Below are 23,956 nucleotides of genomic sequence, written 5' to 3'. Positions count from 1 at the left end.
GCGCAGAGAGAGTATTTGAGAGAATACACATCATATTTCAACCCAGATATTTGGTATAATCTGCCTTCCCTGAGAAACACAGCGTAACCCAGCCCTATAAAGCTCCACTCCACAGGGGAGCCGGGATCCCACCATTGACATGAATTAGTCTGACGTTTGTTTAAGACCCATTGCTGGTGTCCTGGTGAATGTAAAGAAGGCTCTGTGCATGGCGCCTCAAGACATGGGATATAAACCATGCACTGCAATCACGGCTGTTTGTGATGACAGCGGGAGGCTGGCAGGTGATGGCTCCGCACCACGCCTCGTGAGAACGGGGCCTGGGAGCCCCATGAGCTGCTGGGAGCCGATGAGGGTGGTCGTAGCGAACGCAGCGGGGGAGCTGGTTTTGATCATGGGGGCTAATGACAGTGGAGGCTGGAAGGGGGAGGGGCATCCCCATTCCTTGACCCCTTGTTACCTGCCCCGGAGGGGAGGGGGAGGGATGGTGGAGAGGGGCATTCTAACAGGTGACGAAATTACACACTGTCAGATCCCTGCTCACCCAACCAACATGAGAGGTGCCCTTCGGCAGCCAGGAAATCAGCTCCAGATTCCTCTGCAGTAGTGGGAATGGGAATGGGTGAAGGTGAGGTGTATGTGTGTGTGTGCATACATGCGTTTCTGCGTGTGACTGTGCGCACATGGGCATGTGTGTATCTGTGTTGTGCATGTGTTTTGATGGGCTGCGAAGAGGGAAGGGGTGGAAGTTGTGCAGGGTCGGCGGGACGGTTTAAAGGGGAGGTGCGAAGACTTGTCTCTCACCCCCAGGTGGGCTCGTCTCTCTGTCCCTTGCGGGCCCACAGCTGCCCCTCCGTGTGTTCCCCTTTTTAGTGGCAGAGAGGCTTTCATGCCAAAACCCAGCGGTGTCGCTTGTTAATCCCCATACATGCAGAGCCCTCTTTCCTCTTCCCAGATGACAGATCTCTCTCCCTCTCTTCCTTTCCTCCACCCCAGTTTTCTCACACAAGGGACAGACCACAGAGAGTGTGGGGGGGGGGGGGGAGAAGAAGAGTTACCAAGATTGTTATAGAAACATGCACTCCCATGCTGGCATACTCGATTAATTTCCTCTCTACACTCCTGTCTCCTTCCTTCCTCTCCCCTATCTCCCCTCCTCTCCTCCCTACCTCCACTCCCTTCCTTCTCTTCTTTCTCCAACCTCTCCTCTCCTCCCCTCTCCCCTGGTCAATGAGCTGAGATGTGAAATATTGATGGAAGGCAGATGCAGCCTTGGACTGAGTGGGGGGGGGGGGGGGGGGGGGGGGGGGGGCTTTGAAGAGGGCAGAGAGGAGAGGAGGGGCATGAGGGCGTATCCAGGACACTCCACAGAGAGTAAACAGAGTGTCAAAGCCTTGGCGCACTCTGTCTCCTCGCTGGATGGATGACTCAGAGAAGAGGAGGGTGAGCGAGAGAGAGATATACTTGGTGGGGGAGGGGGATGGTGGGCAATTCCTCTCCACTCCCTAAACAACTCCATCTATAGTGCCACAGCCGACATTCCCTTCTCTACTGGCCAGCAACCTTGTACCCCAATGCCTTATACTGTACATTTCATCTACTTTTATCCAACCCCACGCTGCCCCATCTCTCTTTCCACTGCACAGGACCTCTCATGATAACTCCCTCTTGTCAGCTCCTAGCTAGCGATGCAGAGTTATGCAAAGTCAGTAACTACAATGGGTGTCACGATCGTCAGGGAGAGACCAATGCGCAGCGTGTTGAACGAACATGGTATTTATTATCTTCAGTGATAACATACACAACCAACAAAACAATAAACGACTCGTAACGTCCAACGGTAACAATGACCGAACACGGAACAAGAACCCACAAACACAAAGGGAAAATAGACAGTATAAATATGGCTCCCAATCAGAGACAACCAACGACAGCTGACACTCGTTGCCTCTGATTGGGAGTCACTCTAGCCAACATAGAAATAAACACACCAGAATTACCAACATAGAAATAAACACATAGAATGAACACACCCTGGCTCAACATATAGAGTCCCAGAGCCAGGGTGTGACAGTACCCCCCCCTAAAGGCGCGGACTGCGACCGCGCCTCAACTTGAACAAAACAGGGGAGGGCTGGGCGGGCATACCTCCTCGGCGGCGGTTCTGGCTCCGGCCTTGACCACCACCCTCCAATACACCCCCCATAGCGCCCCTGGTCCAGTCTGGCCCCGCCGGCTGGAGCTGAACTGGACTTAGCAGTAGCGGTTAGCTTCAGCTCCATAGTGGAGCAGTTGACCGGTACCTTACCAGGCACCGGTGACCCAGGCACGGGTTGTGCTGGACTGACGACGCGCACCCCTGGCTTGGTGCGTGGAGGAGGAACAGGCCTTACCAGGCTGACGACGCGCACCCCTGGCTTGGTGCGTGGAGGAGGAACGGGCCTTACCAGGCTGACGACTCGCACCCCTGGCTTAGTGCGTGGAGGAGGACAGGGCGGGCTGGGCTGTCGATGCACACCGTAGGCTTGGTGCGTGGAGCAGGGACAGGCCGGACCGGGCTGGCGACGCACACCGTAGGCTTGGTGCGTGGAGCAGGGACTGGCCGGACTGGGCTGGCGACGCACACCGTAGGCTTGGTGCGTGGATCAGGGACAGGCCGAACCGGGCTGTAGAGACGGATAGGAGACCTGGAGTGAAGAGCGGCCACAACCCGTCCTGGCTGAATGCCTACCCTCACACACTCTGTGTGAGGCATCCGCACAGGACGTACAGGGCGGTGTATCCGTAACCTGGTGGCCTTCTGAATCCGCCCCTCTTTTGCCTCCGTCAGCCCCGTCGTCCATGCCGTGTGCCCCCCCCTAAACATTTTCTGGGGTTGCCTCTCGCCTGTCCGACGTTGACCCGTTTGGCGCCGCTGCTCCTCTCTACGGCGCGCCTCCACCGTCTCTTCTCCCGGCGCTTCCTCCCATGTCCAGCCCAAGAGATGCCCCTGGACACGCTGCTTGGTCGTTGCATGGTGGGTTCTTCTGTCACGTTCGTCTACCAAAGATGAGGACCAAGGCGCAGCGTTGCAGGCAAACATACTCTTTAATTAGAGACACGATCAAAACAACAAACGATACGTGACAGTTCACGGTTTAACATAAACAGACTTGAAACAAGATCCCACAAACACAAATGGGAAACAGACAGTTTAAATATGGCTCCCAATCAGAGACAACCAACGACAGCTGACACTCGTTGCCTCTGATTGGGAGCCACTCAGGCCAACCTAGAAATACACATACTAGATAAATAAATGAAATGCACACCCTGGCTCAACATACAAGTGTCCCCAGAGCCAGGGCGTGACAATGGGATTGTCATCAAGCTTTTCGTGTCAATATGGCACCCATGAAAATGTGAAATCTCAAACAGAGTTTGCCAAGTTTTCAATTGAGGATCCAGATACTTTTTCTAACCTCTCTGGATTACAACCATAAATGTACTGTATTAAGTATTGGATCACAAAAATATATAACTTTTACATTACTGTATACAGTGAGGGAAAAAAGTATTTGATCCCCTGCTGATTTTGTACGTTTGCACACTGACAAAGAAATGATCAGTCTATAATTTTAATGGTAGGTTTATTTGAACAGTGAGAGACAGAATAACAACAAAATAATCCAGAAAACTCATGTCAAAAATGTTATAAATTGATTTGCATTTTAATGAGGGAAATAAGTATTTGACCCCCTCTCAATCAGAAAGATTTCTGGCTCTCCGGTGTCTTTTATACAGGTAATGAGCTGAGATTAGGAGCACACTCTTAAGCTTGTTACCTGTATAAAAGACACCTGTCCACAGAAGCAATGAATCAATCAGATTCCAAACTCTCCACCATGGCCAAGACCAAAGAGCTCTCCAAGGATGTCAGGGACAAGATTGTAGACCTACACAAAACTGGAATGGGCTACAAGACCAACGCCAAGCAGCTTGGTGAGAAGATGACAACAGTTTGAAACACAAAATAACTGTCAATCTCCCTCGGCCTGGGGCTCCATGCAACATCTCACCTGGTGGAGTTGCAATGATCATGAGAACGGTGAGGAATCAGCCCAGAACTATACGGGGGGATCTTGTCAATGATCTCAAGGCAGCTGGGACCATAGTCACCAAGAAAACAATTGGTAACACACTACGCCGTAAAGGACTGAAAACCTGCAGCGCCCGCAAGGTCCCCCTGCTCAAGAAAGCACATATACAGGCCCGTCTGAGGTTTGCCAATGAACATCTGAATGATTCAGAGGAGAACTGGGTGAAAGTGCTATGGTCAGATGAGACCAAAATCGAGCTCTTTGGCATCAACTCAACTCGCCGTGTTTGGAGGAGGAGGAATGCTTCCTATGACCCCAAGAACACCATCCCCACCGTCAAACATGGAGGTGGAAACATTATGCTTTGGGGGTGTTTTTCTGCTAAGGGGACAGGACAACTTCACCGCATCAAAGGGACGATGGACGGGGCCATGTACCATCAAATCTTGGGTGAGAACCTCCTTCCCTCAGCCAGGGCATTGAAAATGGGTCATGGATGGGTATTCCAGCATGACAATGACCCAAAACACACGGCCAAGGCAACAAAGGAGTTGCTCAAGAAGAAGCACATTAAAGGTCCTGGAGTGGCCTAGCCAGTCTCCAGACCTTAATCCCATAGAAAGTATGTGGAGGGAGCTGAAGGTTCGAGTTGCCAAACGTCAGCCTCGAAACCTTAATGACTTGGAGAAGATCTGCAAAGAGGAGTGGGACAAAATCCCTCCTGAGATGTGTGCAAACCTGGTGGCCAACTACAAGAATCGTCTGACCTCTGTGATTGCCAACAAGGGTTTTGCCACCAAGTACTAAATAATGTTTTGCAGAGGGGTCAAATACTTATTTCCCTCATTAAAATGCAAATCAATTTATAAAATTTTTGACATCGGTTTTTCTGGATTTTGTTGTTGTTATTCTGTCTCTCAATGTTCAAATAAACCTAACATTAAAACTATAGACTGATCATGTCTTTGTCAGTCGGCAAACGTACAAAATCAGCAGGGGATCAAATACTTTTTTCCCTCACTGTACATATGAGATGGGTAATGCAAGATGTGTAAACATTATTAAAGTGGCATTATTAAAGTGACTAGTGTTCCATTTATTAAAGTGGCCATTGATTTTCAAGTCTGTATGTAGGCAGCAGCCTCTCTGTGCTAGTGATGGCTGTATAACAGTCTGATGGCCTTGAGATAGAAGCTGTTTTTCAGTCTCTCGGTCCCAGCTTTGATGCACCTGTACTGACCTCGCCTTCTGGATGATAGCGGGGTGAACAGGCAGTGACTCGGGTGGTAGTTGTCCTTGATTATCTTTTTGGCCTTCCTGTGACATCGGGAGATGTAGGTGTCCTGGAGGGCAGGTAGTTTGCCCCCGGTGATGCGTTGTGCAGACCGCACCACCCTCTGGAGAGCCCTGCGGTTGTGGGTCGGTGAAGTTGCCGTACCAGGCGGTGATACAGCCCTACAGGATGCTCTCAATTGTGCATCTGTAAAAGTTTGTGAAGGTTTTAGGTGACAGGCCAAATTTCTTCAGCATCCTGAGGTTGAAGAGACACTGTTGCGCGTTCTTCACCACACTGTCTGTGTGGGTGGACCATTTCAGTTTGTCAGTGATATGTACGTCGAGGAACTAAAAACGTTCCACCTTCTCCACTGCTGTCCCGTCGACGTGGATAGGGGGGTGCACCCTCTGCTGTTTCCTGAAGTCCACGATCATCTCCTTTGTTTTGTTGACGTTGAGTGAGAGGATATTTTCCTGACACCACACTCCGAGAGCCCTCACCTCCTCCCTGTAGGCTGTCTCATCATTGTTGGTAATCAAGCCTACTACTGTTGTGTTGTCTGCAAACTTGATGATTGAGTTGGAGGCGTGCATTGCTATGCAGTCATGGGTGAACAGGGACCACAGGAGGGGCACACACCCTTGTGGGGCCCCAGTGTTGAGGATCAGCAAAGTGGAGATGTTGTTTCCTACCTTCACCACCTGGGGGCGGCCCATCAGGAAGTCCAGGACCCAATTGCAGAGGGCGGGGTTGAGACCCAGGGTCTCAAGCTTAATGATGAGCTTGGAGGGTACTATGGTGTTGAATGCTGAGCTATAGTCAATGAACAGCATTCTTACATAGGTATCCCTCTTGTCCAGATGGGATAGGGCAGTGTGCAGTGTGATGGCGATTGCATCGTCTGTGGACCTATTGGGGCGGTAAGCAAATTGAAGTGGGTGACAGGTAAGGGGGAGGTGATATGATCCTTGACTAGTCTCTCAAAGCACTTCATGATGACAGAAGTGAGTGCTACGGGGTGATAGTAATTTAGTTCAGTTACCTTTGCATTCTTGGGTACAGGAACAATGGTGGCCATCTTGAAGCATATGGGGACCGCAGACTGGATGGTCTGCGCATGCTCTGAGGACGCGGCTAGGGATGCCGTCTGGGCCGGCAGCCTTGCAAGGGATAACACGTTTAAATGTCTTACTCACGTCGGCCACGCAGAAGGAGAGACCACAGTCCTTAGCAGCTGGCCGCGTTGGTGGCACTGTGTTATCCTCAAAGCGGGCAAAGAACTTGTTTAGCTTGTCTGGTAGCAAGACGTCGGTGTCCATGACGTGGCTGGTTTTCCATACGTCTCCTGTCTGAGCCGTTGAATTGCGACTCCACTTTGTCTTGATATTGACTTTTGTCTGTTTGATTGCCTTGCGGAGGGAACGACCACTCTGTTTGTATTCTGCCATATTCCCGTCACCTTGCCATGGTTAAATGCGGGGATTCGTGCTTTCAGTTCTTCGCGAATGCTGCCATCTATCCACGGTTTCTGGTTGGGGTAGGTTTTAATAGTCACAGTGAGTACGACATCTCCTATACACTTCCTTATAAACCCACTCACCGAATCAGCATATACGTCTATATTATTATCAGAGGCTACCCGGAACATATCCCAGTCCGCGTGATCAAAACAATCTTGAAGCGTGGATTCCGATTGGTCAGACCAGCGTTGAATAGTCCTTAGCACGGGTGCTTCCTGTTTTTAGTTTCTGCCTATAGGAAGGGAGGAGCAAAACGGAGTCGTGGTCAGATTTTACAAAAGGAGGGCGGGGGAGGGCCTTGTATGCATCGCGGAAGTTAGTGTAGCAATGATCCATTGTTTCACCAGCCCGAGTGCAACAGTCAATATGCTGATAGAATTTAGGTAGCCCTTTTCTCAAATTTGCTTTGTTAAAATCCCCAGCTACAATAAATGCAGCCTCAGGATATATGGTTTCCAGTTTGCATAAAGTCCAGTGAAGTTCCTTGAGGGCCATCGTGGTATCGGCTTTAGGGGGGATATACACGGCTGTAACAATAACTGAAGAGAATTCTCTTGGGAGATAATACAGTCGGTATTTGATTGTGAGGAATTCTAGGTCAGGTGAACAAAATGACTTGAGTTCCTGTATGTTGTTACAATTACACCATGAGTCGTTAATCATGAAACATACCCCCCACCCTTCTTCATCCCGGAGAGATGTTTATTCCTGTCGGCGTGATGTACTGAGAACTCAGATGGCTATATGGACGGGGATAGTATATCCCGAGAGAGCCATGTTTCCATGAAACAGAGTCTGTTACAATCCCTGATGTCTCTCTGGAAAGCAACCCTTGCCCTGATCTCATCAACTTTTTTATCTAGGGACTGGACATTAGCGAGTAATATACTCGGAAGCGATGGGTGGTGTGCGCGCCTCCTTGGTCTGACTAGAAGACCGCTCCAGCTGCCTCTCCTCCGGCGCCGTTGTTTTGGGTCGGCCTCTGGAATCAATTCAAATGCCCTGGATGGTGCTGACAAAGGATCCGCTTCGGGAAAGTCGTATTCCTGGTCGTAGTGCTGGTAAGTTGACGCCGCTCTGATATCTAGTAATTCTTCCCGGCTGTATGTAATAACACTTAAGATTTTCTGGGCTAACAATGTAAGAAATAATACATAAAAAACTAAATACTGCAAAGTTTCCTAAGGACTAGGAGCGAGGCAGCCCTCTCTGTCGGCGCCATTTTTTTCTCATGGTCGAATTGCTGCAAATAAACCACTACTAAAGGACACCAATAAGAAGAAGAGACTTGCTGGGCCAAAATTGGAGAATTTTGGTTCAAACCGCCGTGCTTTTGTGAGACATGGTGTGGGTGAATGGATGATCTGCGCATGTATGGTTCCCACCGTAAAGCATGGAGGAGGAGGTGTTATGGTATGGGGGTGCTTTGCTGGTGACACTGTCTGTGATTTCTTTAGAGTTCAAGGCACACTTAACAAGCATGGCTACCACAGAATTCTGCAGCGATACGCCATCCCATCTGGTTTGGGCTTAGTCGGACCGCAGAGTGAAGGAAAAGAAGCCAACAAGTGCTCAGCATATGTGGGAACTCATTCAACACTGTTGGAAAAGTATTCCAGATGAAGCTGGTTGAGAGAATGCCAATAGTGTGCAAAGCTGTCATCAAGGCAAAGGGTGGCTATTTGAAGTATATTTTGATATGTTTATTAACACTTTTATGGTTAGTACATGATTCCATATGTGATATTTCATAGTTTTGCTCTATTCACTATTATTCTACAATGTAAAAAATTGTAAAAAAAAAAAAAAAAAAAAAAACCTGGAATGAGTAGGTGTGTCCAAACTTTTGACTGGTACTGTATATATATGCAAAAGAAAATATATATGGGGGATTGGAAATGATGCAGACAATTACATTGATGGAAGCTACAATCTATCTGCAATATTATAGCTGATCTACCCCCCCCCACCCCCCCCCCCCCATGAACATATACAATGTATTCAAAGGCTCTGCTCCTTTCAACCCTTCCATCCCCCAAGACCCACCCCATCCACAGTACCCCACTCTTACCGTAACAGTTGTGCCCGTCGCCCCTGTACCCAGTGGCACACTGGCATTGGTACTGCTGGCCCTCTCTGGGCAGACATTGGGCGGTGGTGTCACAGTCATGGGTTCCTGAGTAGCACGGGTTCACCTGGGCAGGTTCTGAAGGTTCCACTGAGGAGACAAGGAGCACATCTTTAGTTACAAACCAAGTCAGTTGGGATTTACGGTACCACCTAAAACTAACAACATCTTTTGAAGCCTTAGTATGGCCTTGATGATTCGCAAATTCATACTATGTAAAAAAGGCGTTATAAGAGGTACTTACATCTGGCGCTTTGCCACGTGGCCTCTATTGGATGACGATTTATAAATGATTTGTGTATCAACTATGAAGCCTTCATGCCTAAAATTGTTAGTTTAACGTGTGACCAACTTAACTTTACAGTCCGATTGCAAATAATGAAATGATTCAAAGATTCCAATGTGCCTTCACGTACCATTTGTTTGTGGTTAACAATGCTTGTTAAGAACAGAAAGGCCCACACACTGAATATGCTTCCAATTTACCACCGTTTTGATCCAACACGGGTCTTCATCTGGTCAAATCAAATCAAAATCAAATCAAATTTATTGGTCACATACACATGGTTAGCAGATGTTAATGCGAGTGTAGCGAAATTTTATTTATTTTATTATTATTTCACCTTTATTTAACCAGGTAAGCCAGTTCTCATTTATAACTGCGACCTGGCCAAGATGAAGCAAAGCAGTGCGATTAAAAACAACAACAACACAGAGTTACATATGGAATAAACAAAAACAAAACGTACAGTCAATAACACAATAGAAAATCTATATACAGTGTGTGCAAATGTAGTAAGTTAAGGAGGTAAGGCAATAAATAGGCCATAGTGCAAAAATAATTACAATTTAGTATTAACACTGGAGTAATAGATGTGCAGAAGATGATGTGCAAATAGAGATACTGGGGTGCAAATTAGCAAAAAAAATAACAATGTAAATAACAATATGGGAATGAGGTAGTTGGGTGGGCTAATTACAGATGGTCTGTGTATAGGTGCAGTGATCGGTAAGCTGCTCTGACAACTGATGCTTAAAGTTAGTAAGGGAGATGTCTCCAGCTTCAGAGATTTATGCAGTTCGTTCCAGTCATTTGTAGCAGAGAACTGGAAGGAATGGTGGCCAAAGGAGGTGTTGGCTTTGGGGATGACCAGTGAGATATACAGTGGGGAAAAAAAGTATTTAGTCAGCCACCAATTGTGCATGTTCTCCCACTTAAAAAGATGAGAGAGGCCTGTAATTTTCATCATAGGTACACGTCAACTATGACAGACAAATTGAGAAAAAAAATTCCAGAAAATCCCATTGTATGATTTTTAATGAATTTATTTGCAAATTATGGTGGAAAATAAGTATTTGGTCACCTACAAACAAGCAAGATTTCTGCCTCTCACAGACCTGTAACTTCTTCTTTAAGAGGCTCCTCTGTCCTCCACTCGTTACCTGTATTAATGGCACCTGTTTGAACTTGTTATCAGTATAAAAGACACCTGTCCACAACCTCAAACAGTCACACTCCAAACTTCACAATGGCCAAGACCAAAGAGTTGTCAAAGGACACCAAAAACAAAATTGTAGACCTGCACCAGGCTGGGAAGACTGAATCTGCAATAGGTAAGCAGCTTGGTTTGAAGAAATCAACTGTGGGAGCAATTATTAGGAAATGGAAGACATACAAGACCACTGATAATCTCCCTCGATCTGGGGCTCCACGCAAGATCTCACCCCGTGGGGTCAAAATGATCACAAGAACGGTGAGCAAAAATCCCAGAACCACACGGGGGGACCTAGTGAATGACCTGCAGAGAGCTGGGACCAAAGTAACAAAGCCAACCATCAGTAACACACTACGCCGCCAGGGACTCAAATCCTGCAGTGCAAGACGTGTCCCCCTGCTTAAGCCAGTACATGTCCAGGCCCATCTGAAGTGCATTTGGATGATCCAGAAGAGGATTGGGAGAATGTCATATGGTCAGATGAAACCAAAATATAACTTTTTGGTAAAAACTCAACTCGTCATGTTTGGAGGACAAAGAATGCTGAGTTGCATCCAAAGAACACCATACCTACTGTGAAGCATGGGGTTGGAAACATCATGCTTTGGGGCTGTTTTTCTGCAAAGGGACCAGGACGACTGATCCGTGTAAAGGAAAGAATGAATGGGGCCATGTATCGTGAGATTTTGAGTGAAACCCTCCTTCCATCAGCAAGGGCATTGAAGATGAAACGTGGCTGGGTCTTTCAGCATGACAATGATCCCAAACACACCGCCCGGGCAACGAAGGAGTGGCTTCGTAAGAAGCATTTCAAGGTCCTGGAGTGGCCTAGCCAGTCTCCAGATCTCAACCCCATAGAAAATCTTTGGAGGGAGTTGAAAGTCTGTGTTGCCCAGCGACAGCCCCAAAACATCACCGCTCTAGAGGAGATCTGCATGGAGGAATGGGCCAAAATACCAGCAACAGTGTGTGAAAACCTTGTGAAGACTTACAGAAAACGTTTGACCTGTGTCATTGCCAACAAAGGGTATATAACAAAGTATTGAGAAACTTTTGTTATTGGCCAAATACTTATTTTCCACCATCATATGCCAATAAATTCATAAAAAATCCTACAATGTGATTTTCTGGATTTTTTTTCCTCATTTTGTCTGTCATAGTTGACGTGTACCTATGATGAAAATTACAGGCCTCTCTCATCTTTTTAAGTGGGAGAACTTGCACAATTGGTGGCTGACTAAATACTTTTTTTCCCCACTGTACCTACTGGAACGCATACTACGGGTAGGTGTTGCTATGGTGACCAATGATCTAAGATAAGGCGGGGATTTGCCTAGAAGTGATTTATAGATGACCTGGAGACAATGGGTTTGGTGACGAATATGTAGTGAGGACCAGCCAATGAGAGCGTACAGGTCACAATGGTGGGTAGTATATGGGGCTTTGGTGACAAAACGGATGGCACTGTGATAGACTACATCCAATTTGCTGAGTAGAGTGTTGGAAGCTATTTTGTAAATGACATCGCCGAAGTCAAGGATCGGTTGGATAGTCAGTTTTACGAGGGCATGTTTAGCAGCATGAGTGAAAAAGGCTTTGTTGTGAAATAGGAAGCCGTTTCTAGATTTAATTTTGGATTGGAGATGCTTAATGTGAGTCTGGAAGGAGAGTTTAAGGTCTAACCAGACATCTAGGTATTTGTAGTTGTCCACATATTCTAAGTCAGACCCGCCGAGAGTAGTGATTCTAGTCGGGCGGGCGGGTGTAAGCAGCGTTCGATTGAAGGGCATTCATTTAGTTTTACTAGCGTTTAATAGCAGTTGAAGGCCACGGAAGGAGTGTTGTATGGCATTGAAGCTCGTTTGGAGGTTTGTTAACACAGTGTCCAATGAAGGGCCAAATGTATACAAAATGGTGTCGTCTGCGTAGAGGTGGATCTGAGAATCACCAGCAGCAAGAGCGTCATCATTGATATACACAGAGAATAGATTCGGCCCGAGAATTGAACCCTGTGGCACCCCCATAGAGACTGCCATAGGTCCAGACAACAGGCCCTCCGATTTGACACATTGAACTCTATCTGAGAAGTAGTTGGTGAACCAGGCGAGGCAGTCATTTAAGAAACCAAGGCTATTTAGTCTGCCAATAAGAATGCTGTGATTGACAGAGTCAAAAGCCTTGGCCAGGTTGATGAAGACGGCTGCACAGTAATGTATTTTATCGATCGCGGTTATTATATCGTTTAGGACCTTGAGCGTGGCTGAGGTGCACCCATGACCAGCTCGGAAACCAGATTGCATAACAGAGAAGGTATGGTGGGATTCTAAATGGTCGGTGATCTGTTTGTTAACTAGGCTTTCAAATACTTTCGAAAGGCAGGGCAGGATGGATATAGGTCTGTTACAGTTTGGATCTAGAATGTCACCCCCTTTGAAGAAGGGGATGACCGCGGCAGCTTTCCAATCTCTGGGGATCTCAGACGATACGAAAGAGAGCTAGTAATAGGGGTTGCGACAATTTTGGCGGCTAATTTTAGAAAGAAAGGGTCCAGATTGTCTAGCCCAGCTGATTTGTAGGGGTCCAGATTTAGCAGCTCTTTCAGGACATCAGCTGTCTGAATTTGGGTGAAGGAGAAGCATGGGGGGCATGGGCAAGTTGCAGCGGAGGGTGCAGAGCTGGTGGCCGGGGTAGGGGTAGCCAGGTGGAAAGCATGGCCAGCCGTAGCAAAATGCTTATTGAAATTCTCAATTATCGTAGATTTATCGGTGGTGACAGTGTTTCCTAGACTTAGTGCAGTGGGTAGCTGGGAGGAGGTGCTCTTATTCTCCATGGTCTTTACAGTGTCCCAAAACGTTTTGGAGTTAGTGCTACAGGATGCACATTTCTGTTTGAAAAAGCTAGCCTTTGCTTTCCTAACTGATTGTGTATATTGGTTCCTGACTTCCCTGAAAAGTTGCATATCGCGGGGGCTGTTAGATGCTAATGCAGTATGCCACAGGATGTTTTTGTGCTGGTCAAGGGTAGTCAAGTCTAGGGTGAACCAGGGGCTATATCTGTTCTTAGTTCTGAATTTTTTTAATGGGGCATGCTTATTTAAGATGGAGAGGAAAGCACTTGTGAAGAACATCCAGGCAACCTCTACTGATGGAATGAGGTCAATATCAATCCAGGATACCCGGGCCAGGTCAATTAGAAAGGCCTGCTCGCTGAAGTGTTTTAGGGAGCGTTTGACAGTGACGAGGGGTGGTCGTTTGACCGCGGACCCATTACGGACGCAGGCAATGAGGCAGTGATCGCTGAGATCCTGGTTGAAGACAGCGGAGGTGTATTTAGAGGGTAAATTAGTCAGGATGATATCTATGAGGGTGCCTATGTTTATGAATTTAGGGTTGTACCTGGTAGGTTCCTTGATAATTTGTGTGAGATTGAGGGCATCTAGTTTAGATTGTAGGACGGCCGGGGTGTTAAGCATATCCCAGTTTAGGTCACCAAGCAGTACGAACTCTGAGGATAGATGGGGGGCAAGCAATTCGCATATGGTTTCCAGGGCACAACTAGGGGCTGAGGGGGGTCTGTAGCAAGCGGCAACAGTGAGAGACTTATTTCTGGAAAGGTGGATTTTTAGAAGTAGAAGCTCAAACTGTTTGGGCACAGACCTGGATAGTATGATAGAGCTCTGCAGGCTATCTCTACAGTAGATTGCAACTCCGCCCCCTTTGGCAGTTCTATCTAGACTGAAAATGTTGTAATTCGGAATGGAAATTTCTGAATTTTTGGTGGCCTTCCTAAGCCAAGATTCAGACACTGCTAGAACATCAGGGTTGTGTGTCAGAGTGTGCTAACGCAGTGAATAACTCAAACTTGGGGAGGAGACTGATGTTAACATGCAAGAAACCAAGGCTTTTACGGTTACAGAAGTCAACAAATGATAGCGCCTGGGGCTAGGAGTGATACTGGGGGCTTCAGGGCCTGGGTTAACCTCTACATAACCAGAGGAACAGAGGAGGAATAGAATAAGGATACGGCTAAAGGCTTTAAGAACTGGTCTTCTAGTGCGTTGGGTACAGAGAAAGGGGGCATATTTCCGGGCGTTGCAGAATAGATTCAGGGCATTATGTACAGACAAGGACATGGAAGGATATGAGTACAGTGGACAAAGGAGCTCTCTGAGGCTGGTTGAGCTACAGTGAAATTGTATAATAACAACTAACCCAAACAGCAATAGGCTAGGCATATTGACATGGGAGAGAGGCATAACGCAATCACAGGTGTTATTCGAGAGGGCTAAGACAACAACTGGTAATGGCGACGAAAGTTTGGGTTGAGGCTAAACAGATAAACAGGATGGGGTACCGTGTAAAGGAACAGTCCAGCAGGCATTAGCTGTGTAGCTGTGTGATCATAAGGTCCAGTGAACAGCACTAAGTAAGTCCGGGAGCAGGAGGCAGCACAGGCGAGCAGGAGGCACGGCTGTTGATTGCGCGTGCTAGCGGGCCGGGGCTAGCAGATGGATCTTCGTGGTCGTCGCAACGGGATGCCTGTTGAAACCACATCAGACGATTACGTCGGCAGACCAGTCGTGATGGATCGGCGGGGCTCCGTGTCGACACTAGGAGGTCCCGTCCGGTTGACAGAGAGGTAGATAGCCGGGAGATGGGCCTGGCTCGAGGCTAGCTCAAGGCTAACTGGTACGTCGGGAGGTGGATATTAGCCAACAACAGCCATTCGGTTGCAGCTAGCTAGTTGCGATGGTCCGGTGTTAAGGTCCAGTGATTCTGGCAGAAAATCTAATATGCTCTGGGTCGATAGCACGCTGTGCAGACTGAGCGATAATTGTCCAGGCTAGAGCTGGCTGGTAGGTAGTGCAGGCCATGGACAGTGGTGAAGACCGCTAACGGTGGCTAATAGCAAGTAGCTAGTTAGCTGGCTAGCTGGCTAGTTTCAGCCGTAGGTTCTTGATAAAAATAAAGAAATAATAGAATCCGTTCCACATTGGGTGAGGCGGGTTGCAGGAAAGTATATTTAGTTAAAGGATGGAAAGTGAGATAGAGAAATATATACAAATAAAAGACACAAAAAAAAGGCTATTTACACGAGGACACAACACAATACATGACCGCACTACTACGCCATCTTGGATTGATGCTTGTGCTTCTAGTTCCGACAGTGCAGCAATATCTAGCGAGTAATATCTAACAGTTCCACAACAAATACCTAATACACACAAATCTAAGTAAAGGAATGGAATAAGAATATATAAATATATGGATGAGCAATGATATTGTCAGAGCAACAGGGACAAGCAGACTGAGTGATCCCATCCCCAAATATTTCACCCCACATGATTATTTCGCACATGACACATTGTTGGTGTAGATACAATACAATACAATACAATACATGTAGGCAGGGCTCTAAATAAAATTTTAAAAAAAATTGGTAGCACTGGTGCTCCCAACTTAAAATAGTTAGGATCACAACATAAAATATAGGAGCACCAGAATATATATATTTTGGTATTAATTGAGATATAGCATATTGGGCCTATATTAATTCTGGCTACTTATGAAGCACATGTGCTCTAGAAACTAATATTTAACCCTGTAAAGACATTTGTTTATTATAAAAAGCTAAAATGTTGATGCAAAAACCTGTCATTGAAATTACAAAGTCATTTGTGGAATATTAGATTCCTGCATTGTGTAAATGCACTACCTACTGAGATGCATTACATTGAAAATGTACACTGTCTCTTTAAGAGCGTTCAAGTTTGTGAGTGATGACATGCAAGAAATCAGTAATTCATTCATTGCTATAATCATTGCTATTCTAAAGAAGCTATCCCTTTTCCTTTCTTTCTGTGCCCCGACATTTCTAAATATACTGGTAAAGTAACCAGGTTGTTAGCGAGCTAGCTAACTAGGTAACATGACTGAACAAGGTCTAAACAAATGCCCATGAGTGGTTTTGGAATGACCCGCGGCATGGTTTATGAACAGGGCCTAAAAATTAACTTTTTGATCCACCAGCCACTGTGGCAGGTAGATGAAAAAATCTACCAGCCACTCAGAATTCTTACCAGCTAGTAAATGTATTCGCCATTGTAACACCAAAAACCACACAATAACTTTTTCTAGGTTTTGTTTTTCCAGGTTTCGGATTTCCCACATTTCTTTCAGCTTTTCACTATCAAAATCACACTTTTTAAATCGAAAGATAACAACATTGGATGTTCTTATTCCACACCAGGACACCACTTTTGAGGTCTGGGGAAGAAAAATAAAATAAAATGGAGGGTATAGTTGCCCTTTAATTTAGATTGTGCACCTCAAGAGACTGGTGTTTGGCTGGCTGTGTTTCTATACTGCATGCACAATAGCAGAGTTTGCAAAAGACCACCCGATTGATACAAATCATCATGATATCATATAATTCTGTCAGGTAAACCTACTTTGCAGTTAACATTTCATTTGGAAAATTTTATGGGAAATCCTTTAGAAATGATTGTTTCGGTATCACTAACTGACTACACAAAGTGCCGTCGTGGAGTTTTCAGAAAGTTGCAAGATATACAAATCACCAATGCATTCTTTAAAATTATTTACATGTAGGCTCTGGATTTAACTAATCTGTGCTTGCTTTTTTTTCTAGGGTACTCGGAAACAACTGCACAGTGAAGCCTATCATTACAACAATTATTATCTGGGTGATTCTTTTCCTGGTTGCACTGGTGCTCCCAAAATTAAAATGGCAGGTCACACAGCAAAAAATGTAGGAGCATATTTTCTTATCCAGAGCAAATAGGGTTAAGTGCCTTGCTCAAGGGCACATTGATATTATTATTTTTTTTACCTTGTCAGCTCAGGGATTTAAACAAGCGACCTTTCGGTTACTGGCCCAACGCTCCTAACCGGTAGGCTACGTGCCGCTCCACATATGTGACCAAAATGGCTGCACTTTAGAGCCCTGCACGTAGGCGTCAAGGATTAAATTCAAATATTTGTACCTCTCTGATTATTATGCGTATAAGTGTTTTTGTATAGCCGTGTTTTGTATTGTATCCACACCCACAATGTGTCATGTGTGTAATGATCATGTGGGATGAAATATGTACATCTTTGGTGATGGGATCACTCAGTCTGCTTGACCTGACGAATATCCGTGTTGGATCGAAACGCTGTCAATAAAATTCAGTGTGCAGGCCAGTTTGTTAGGGACACCCATCTAGTACTTGGTCGGACCCCCCTTTGCCTCCAGAACAGCCTGAATTATTCGGGGGATTCTACAAGGTGTCGGAAACGTTGCACAAGGATGTTGGCTCATGCTGATGCGATGGCATCACGCAGCTGCTGCAGATTGGACGGCGGTACATTTATGCTGCGAACAGCCCGTTCCATCTCATCCCAAATATGCTCTATTGGGTTGAGGCCTGGGGACTGCACAGGCCACTCAAGTAAACTGATGTTCCAGGTGATGTTTTTCCACTCCTCAATTGTCCAGTGTTGGTGATTGCGTGCCCACTGGAACTGCTTCTTCATGTTTTTAGCTGACCCAGTGTGGTCGTCTGCTGCAATAGCCCATCCGTGACAAGGATCGACGAGTTGTGCGTTCTGAGTTGCCATTCTGCATACCACTTGTTGTACTGCGCCGTCATTTGTCTGTTTGTGGCTCACCTGTTAGCTTGCATGATTCTTGCCATTCTCCTTCGACCTCTCTCATCAACAAGCTGTTTTCGTCCACAGGACTGCCGATGAATGGATGTTTTTTGTTTGTTGCACCATTCTCGGAAAGCCTAGGAGGGCGGCCGTTTCGGAGATACTGGATCCGGCGCGCATGGCACCGACAATCATACCACGCTCAAAGTCGCATTCTAATGTTCAATCGAACAGTAACTGAATGCCTCGATGCCTGTCTGCATGCTTTATATAGCAAGCCATGGCCATGTGACTCACTGTCTGTAGGAGCGATCAATTTTCGTGAACAGGGTGGTGTACCTAATACACTGGCCGATGAGTGTATATATCATATATGAAGATTGAAATCCTGAGTTGTGTCTTTACTCTATCCGGTGGTGAATGGCAAGTAGACTCAATTCCCTGGAAACCAGACAGACACAAAAGCATTCCTGGCCTAATTGTACAACCTCATGTACAATTATCCATGTAAGACAAGACACATTCACACACAGCCATGGACCACATGGCAGACTAGGCAAATAAATACCAGACTACCACAGAGCGAGAGAGGGAGAGACTGAGTGAGAGAGACAGAGACAAACACTGAGAGAGAGAGAGACAGATTAGAGCGAGAGACTGAGTGAAAGAGAGAGAGAGATTGAGAGAGAGAGAGAGAGAGAGAGAGAGACAGGGAGAAAGAGAGAGATGGATGAGTAACCGGATGAGTGCGGGCCAGGGTTTCCCCAAAACCACAGATGACTCACAATCAACATTATATAGTCACAGAACACGGAAAAATCGAGTGGGAAATGGGAACATGTACGGGAAGAATTTTGGAATGTCGAAATCGTATTGCAAAATAACCATAGTCTTTAGATGATTAAACCCACCATTATTGGATGTGACTGTAAGAAATATGGAGGGATGACATGGTATGATGATGCAGTGTTTGTATACTGTTATAGTTGGAGTATCATGGTGTAAAGGAGATGGTTCAGTGAACCACACTCGCATGATGAGTTACCCGAGCTAAGGCTTAAGCTCAGCGGGCTAACGCAATGTTATGGTGTGCAGAAGACCTGGGTTTCAAACCAAGTCAGTCACAATGGCTTCACATCAAAGCCGATGAGTGGTGAGTGTTCTGGCATAAAATGACTTCTGAGCAACAGTATGGGGTGATGGGTACAATTCCATTTGAAAACAGCTTTTACAGTAGCTGCATTGGCTAAATGTGCCGATACTGGAGGCAAAGGATTTGAACACAGCTGGTGCTCCACCATCGCCGCTCTGGGAGACCTTGAGGTTCAAAGCACTTGACCTGGCTCGCGTGACACGCTTAAAATGGCCGTAAAACACAACAAAAGACATCCCTCACTCTCTTCTCAGTGTTTATGAGCAGGGGGTCCCTTACACAAGCTTCGTAAAAACACGCTAGGGTAGTTAACAACACTCGTTCTCTCTGATCTTCTGTCATAAAGAGAGAAGACGGGACCCCATTGTGTTCAAAATACGAGACTCTCCTGGGAAAGAGTCAAAGGGGCCCCCGTGTTTCATGCTGTTTTTTCAAGGGACAACAAGAAGGAAGAACACTCGACCACCCTTTTCTGTACTGTCCTCTTTCACTTCAGTCCCCCCACTCTTCCCTCTTTCCTGTCTCTTCGTTCATTCTTTCCTGCCTGCTAAAGGCGTCTGCATGCTTGCCTGCCGAAACAGTTCGGTAGAGTTTGTGCATATATTTTGATGACATTTTGTGACGTGTTTGTTCGTTTTGGACTTTTTCGGCTGTTCGGGCACACACATTTTTTTCTGCAGGCAAGTCTAAGTTCAGAGCCGAAGTCTGTGCCCATGTCGGTGATCGGTGAACACTAGGGATTCTTCAATAAAGTCTTTGTTGTCATTCAACGAGAGACGACTCATTTTCAAAGAACATTTTTTCATTGAGAAATACTGCACCAAACATCTTAGTTAGATGTAAAATTCCGCAACTAAGATCTCCTCTGCAAAAACGTCAAAATTAATGACAGACTTCTTGGGTTATCTTAGATTAATTCTGACTATTTTGAGAAAGTGTATACTGGCTACGGCATCTCAAAATTGACAAACAGTACTATTGCAGCTTCTTTCTAGTTTTTTCAAGCGCAGGTCTTTTAAGGGAGTATGCAAGCACAATCGTTCGGTTCGGCTAGCTGAGTGCAGTTATACTGCAAAATCACGGCTCCTGAGTGGCGCAGCGGTTTAAGGCACTGCATCGCAGTGCTAGAGGCGTTACTACAGACCCGGGTTCATTCCTGGGCTGTGCCACAACCGGCCGTGGCCGGGAGTCCCACAGGACGGTGCACAACTGGCCCAGCGTTGTCTGGGTTAGGGGAGGGTTTGGATGGTGAGGGCTTTACATGGCTCATCGCGCTCTAGCGACTCCTTGTGGCGGGCTGGGTGCCTGCTGGCTGACCCCGTTCGCCAGTTGAACGTTGTGTTTCCTCCGACACATTGGTATGGCTGGCTTCCGGGTTAAGCTGGCAGGTGTTAAGGAGCGCAGGTAGGTTTCGGAGGACGCATGACTCCACCTTTGCCTCTCCTGACCCCGTTGGAGAGTTGCAGCGATGAGACTATCGAAAAAGGGGGGTAAAATACAAAAAATATATATATCTAATACAAAAAAAGAACTGTGTTATTTTGGACGCAGTATTTGCAGCGTACTGCTAATACTTTTTCGCCTTTAGTTCTCTCGTTCCTCTCTTTCTCTGACCTCTTCAATCTCATGTAACTTTTTTATTCTCCTTAGCCCTCTTCAATTTCTCTTCTTCCCTCTTTCCGTGCCCCTCATTCTACCTCTCTCTCGCTCCTCTATTCTGAGAATCTTCCTTCCTTCAATCCCTCTCCCTTCCCTCCCTCCTTCCACAGTCACATTAAAGGCCCAGTGCAGTCATAAACGTGATTTTTCTGTGGTTTATATACACTGCTCAAAAAAATAAAGGGAACACTTAAACAACACAATGTAACACCAAGTCAATCACACTTCTGTGAAATCAAACTGTCCACTTAGGAAGCAACACTGATTGACAATACATTTCACATAATGTTGTGCAAATGGAATAGACAACAGGTGGAAATTATAGGCAAATAGCAAGACACCCCCAATAAAGGACTGGTTTTGCAGGTGGTGACCACAGACCACTTCTCAGTTCCTATGCTTCCTGGCTGATGTTTTGGTCACTTTTGAATGCTGGCGGTGCTGTCACTCTAGCGGTAGCATGAGACGGAGTCTACAACCCACACAAGTGGCTCAGGTAGTGCAGCTCATCCAGGATGGCACATCAATGCGAGCTGTGGCAAGAAGGTTTGCTGTGTCTGTCAGCGTAGTGTCCAGAGCATGGAGGTGCTACCAGGAGACAGGCCAGTACATCGGGAGACGTGGAGGAGGCCGTAGGAGGGCAACAACCCAGCAGCAGGACTGCTACCTCTGCCTTTGTGCAAGGAGGAGCAGGAGGAGCACTGCCAGAGCCCTGCAAAATGACCTCCAGCAGGCCACAAATGTGCATGTGTCTGCTCAAACGGTCAGAAACAGACTCCATGAGGGTGGTATGAGGGCCCGACGTCCACAGGTGGGGGTTGTGCTTACAGCCCAACACCGTGCAGGACGTTTGGCATTTGCCAGAGAACACCAAGATTGGCAAATTCGCCACTGGCGCCCTGTGCTCTTCACAGATGAAAGCAGGTTCACACTGAGCACATGTGACAGACGTGACAGAGTCTGGAGACGCCGTGGAGAATGTTCTGCTGCCTGCAACATCCTCCAGCATGACCGGTTTGGCGGTGGGTCAGTCATGGTGTGGGGTGGCATTTCTTTGGGGGGCCGCACAGCCCTCCATGTGCTCGCCAGAGGTAGCCTGACTGCCATTAGGTACCGAGATGAGATCCTCAGACCCCTTGTGAGACCATATGCTGGTGCAGTTGGCCCTGGGTTCCTCCTAATGCAAGACAATGCTAGACCTCATGTGGCTGGAGTGTGTCAGCAGTTCCTGCAAGAGGAAGGCATTGATGCTATGGACTGGCCCGCCCGTTCCCCAGACCTGAATCCAATTGAGCACATCTGGGACATCATGTCTCGCTCCATCCACCAACGCCACGTTTAGTCCAGGTCTGGGAGGAGATCCCTCAGGAGACCATCCGCCACCTCATCAGGAGCATGCCCAGGGTTTTGTAGGGAGGTGATACAGGCACGTGGAGGCCACACACACTACTGAGCCTCATTTTGACTTGTTTTAAGGACATTACATCAAAGTTGGATCAGCCTGTAGTGTGGTTTTCCACTTTAATTTTGAGGGTGACTCCAAATCCAGACCTCCATGGGTTGATAAATTTGATTTCCATTGATAATTTTTGTGTGATTTTGTTGTCAGCACATTCAACTATGTAAAGAAAAAAGTATTTAATAAGATTATTTCATTCATTCAGATCTAGGATGTGTTATTTTAGTGTTCCCTTTATTTTTTTGAGCAGTGTATATACACACTATGAGGTTGTAATAATACTGTGAAATTGTGAAAATGATGATAATGCCCTTTTAGTGTAAGAGCTGTTTGAAAAGACCGGCTGAAATATTCTGCCTGTTTTGGTGGGATGGAGTTTTGGCCTGCCTGGTGACATCAAATGAGTTAATAAACCAGTAGGAAAGAGTGTTCCAAACTTATCTTCCAATTACAGCTAGTTTTCAGTTTTCCCCTCCCAGCTCAGCCCACTCCCAGTCAGTCCTAGCAAATGTCTTGCTTGAGAAATTGCTCTTTGCTAAGAAGCTATTTTTGTTTCCATTAGACCATTTTCATTGAAAACAATCAAAGTAAGGTACTTAAAGGTCCAATGCAGCCATTTTTATCTCAATATTAAATCATTTCTGGGTGACAATTAAGTATCTTACTGTGATTGTTTTCAATTGTTTGCGTGCGTGTGTGAATTTTTGTGACACTAAAAACGAACATACAACAAAAGAGCGGGAAAAGGAATTGAGAGGGGAGGAGAAAGGACAATGGCTGCATTTTACTTCAACAATTTCTGGATGATTTGAAGACTGGTCTCTTTCTGCTGAACCCTGACCACAAAACCCTCTTGCATCATACCCTTCAGTGAAGGTCGACTAAGGCTGCATCCCAAATGGCACCCCATCCTCTTTAAAGTGCACTACTTTTGGCAAGAGCACCATGAGCAATTTGTAAGTCACTCTGGATAAGAGCGTCTGCTAAATGACTTAAATGTAAATGTAAATGGGCCCTGGCCAAAAGTAGTGCACTATATAGGGTATAGGATGCCATTTGGGATTAAGCTTCAGTCCATCACAGCCATGACAGTCAGTACGTCCCAATCCCCAATCATGACTCACTCAGCCAGTGTAATTACATGTATCATGTAAGTGTATCTTACCCAAGTACTCCCAGACAGACAGCACCAGCTGTGGCCCCCCACAACCCCACCCCCAACCCTAGACCCCCACACCCAGCTGGTTTGGCCCCTATGTCCCCCAGCCCCAGCCCCAACCCCACCTCCCCCTCTCTCCTTCCCTGTGATTGGAGCTCTCTCCTGGGGCATCGGAAACATGGTATCGCTCCCGGGTCTCTGCTCTGGTTCCCATGACATCACTCCACAGCTATTCATCACGACCACCCCCCCCCCCCTTTCTGTAAATCTGTCATTGGAGGAGATATTATTTCCCAGAGAGCAGCAGAGATTAACAATAACCCCCCTTCCTCTAGCACTGACATCCCCCTCCACATGACATGACAGCTCATC

At 46.5% G+C, this 23,956-nt stretch overlaps 1 protein-coding gene across 1 annotated transcript in view; it reads right to left on the bottom strand.

Moving 5' to 3' along the window:
- nid2a (nidogen 2a (osteonidogen)) overlaps positions 1-23,956 on the bottom strand; it is a 111,671-nt gene that overhangs the window by 55,935 nt on the left and 31,780 nt on the right. The window contains exon 9 of the mRNA XM_084144703.1: positions 8,947-9,093. Within this exon, the coding sequence (XP_084000829.1) occupies positions 8,947-9,093 (147 nt within the window). The remainder of the gene's footprint in view (positions 1-8,946; positions 9,094-23,956) is intronic.

The sequence above is a fragment of the Coregonus lavaretus genome (assembly GCF_964263955.1).
Source record: "Coregonus lavaretus genome assembly, chromosome: 27".
Lineage (NCBI taxonomy): Eukaryota > Metazoa > Chordata > Actinopteri > Salmoniformes > Salmonidae > Coregonus > Coregonus lavaretus.
This window is presented reverse-complemented; position numbering and strand designations above follow the sequence as displayed.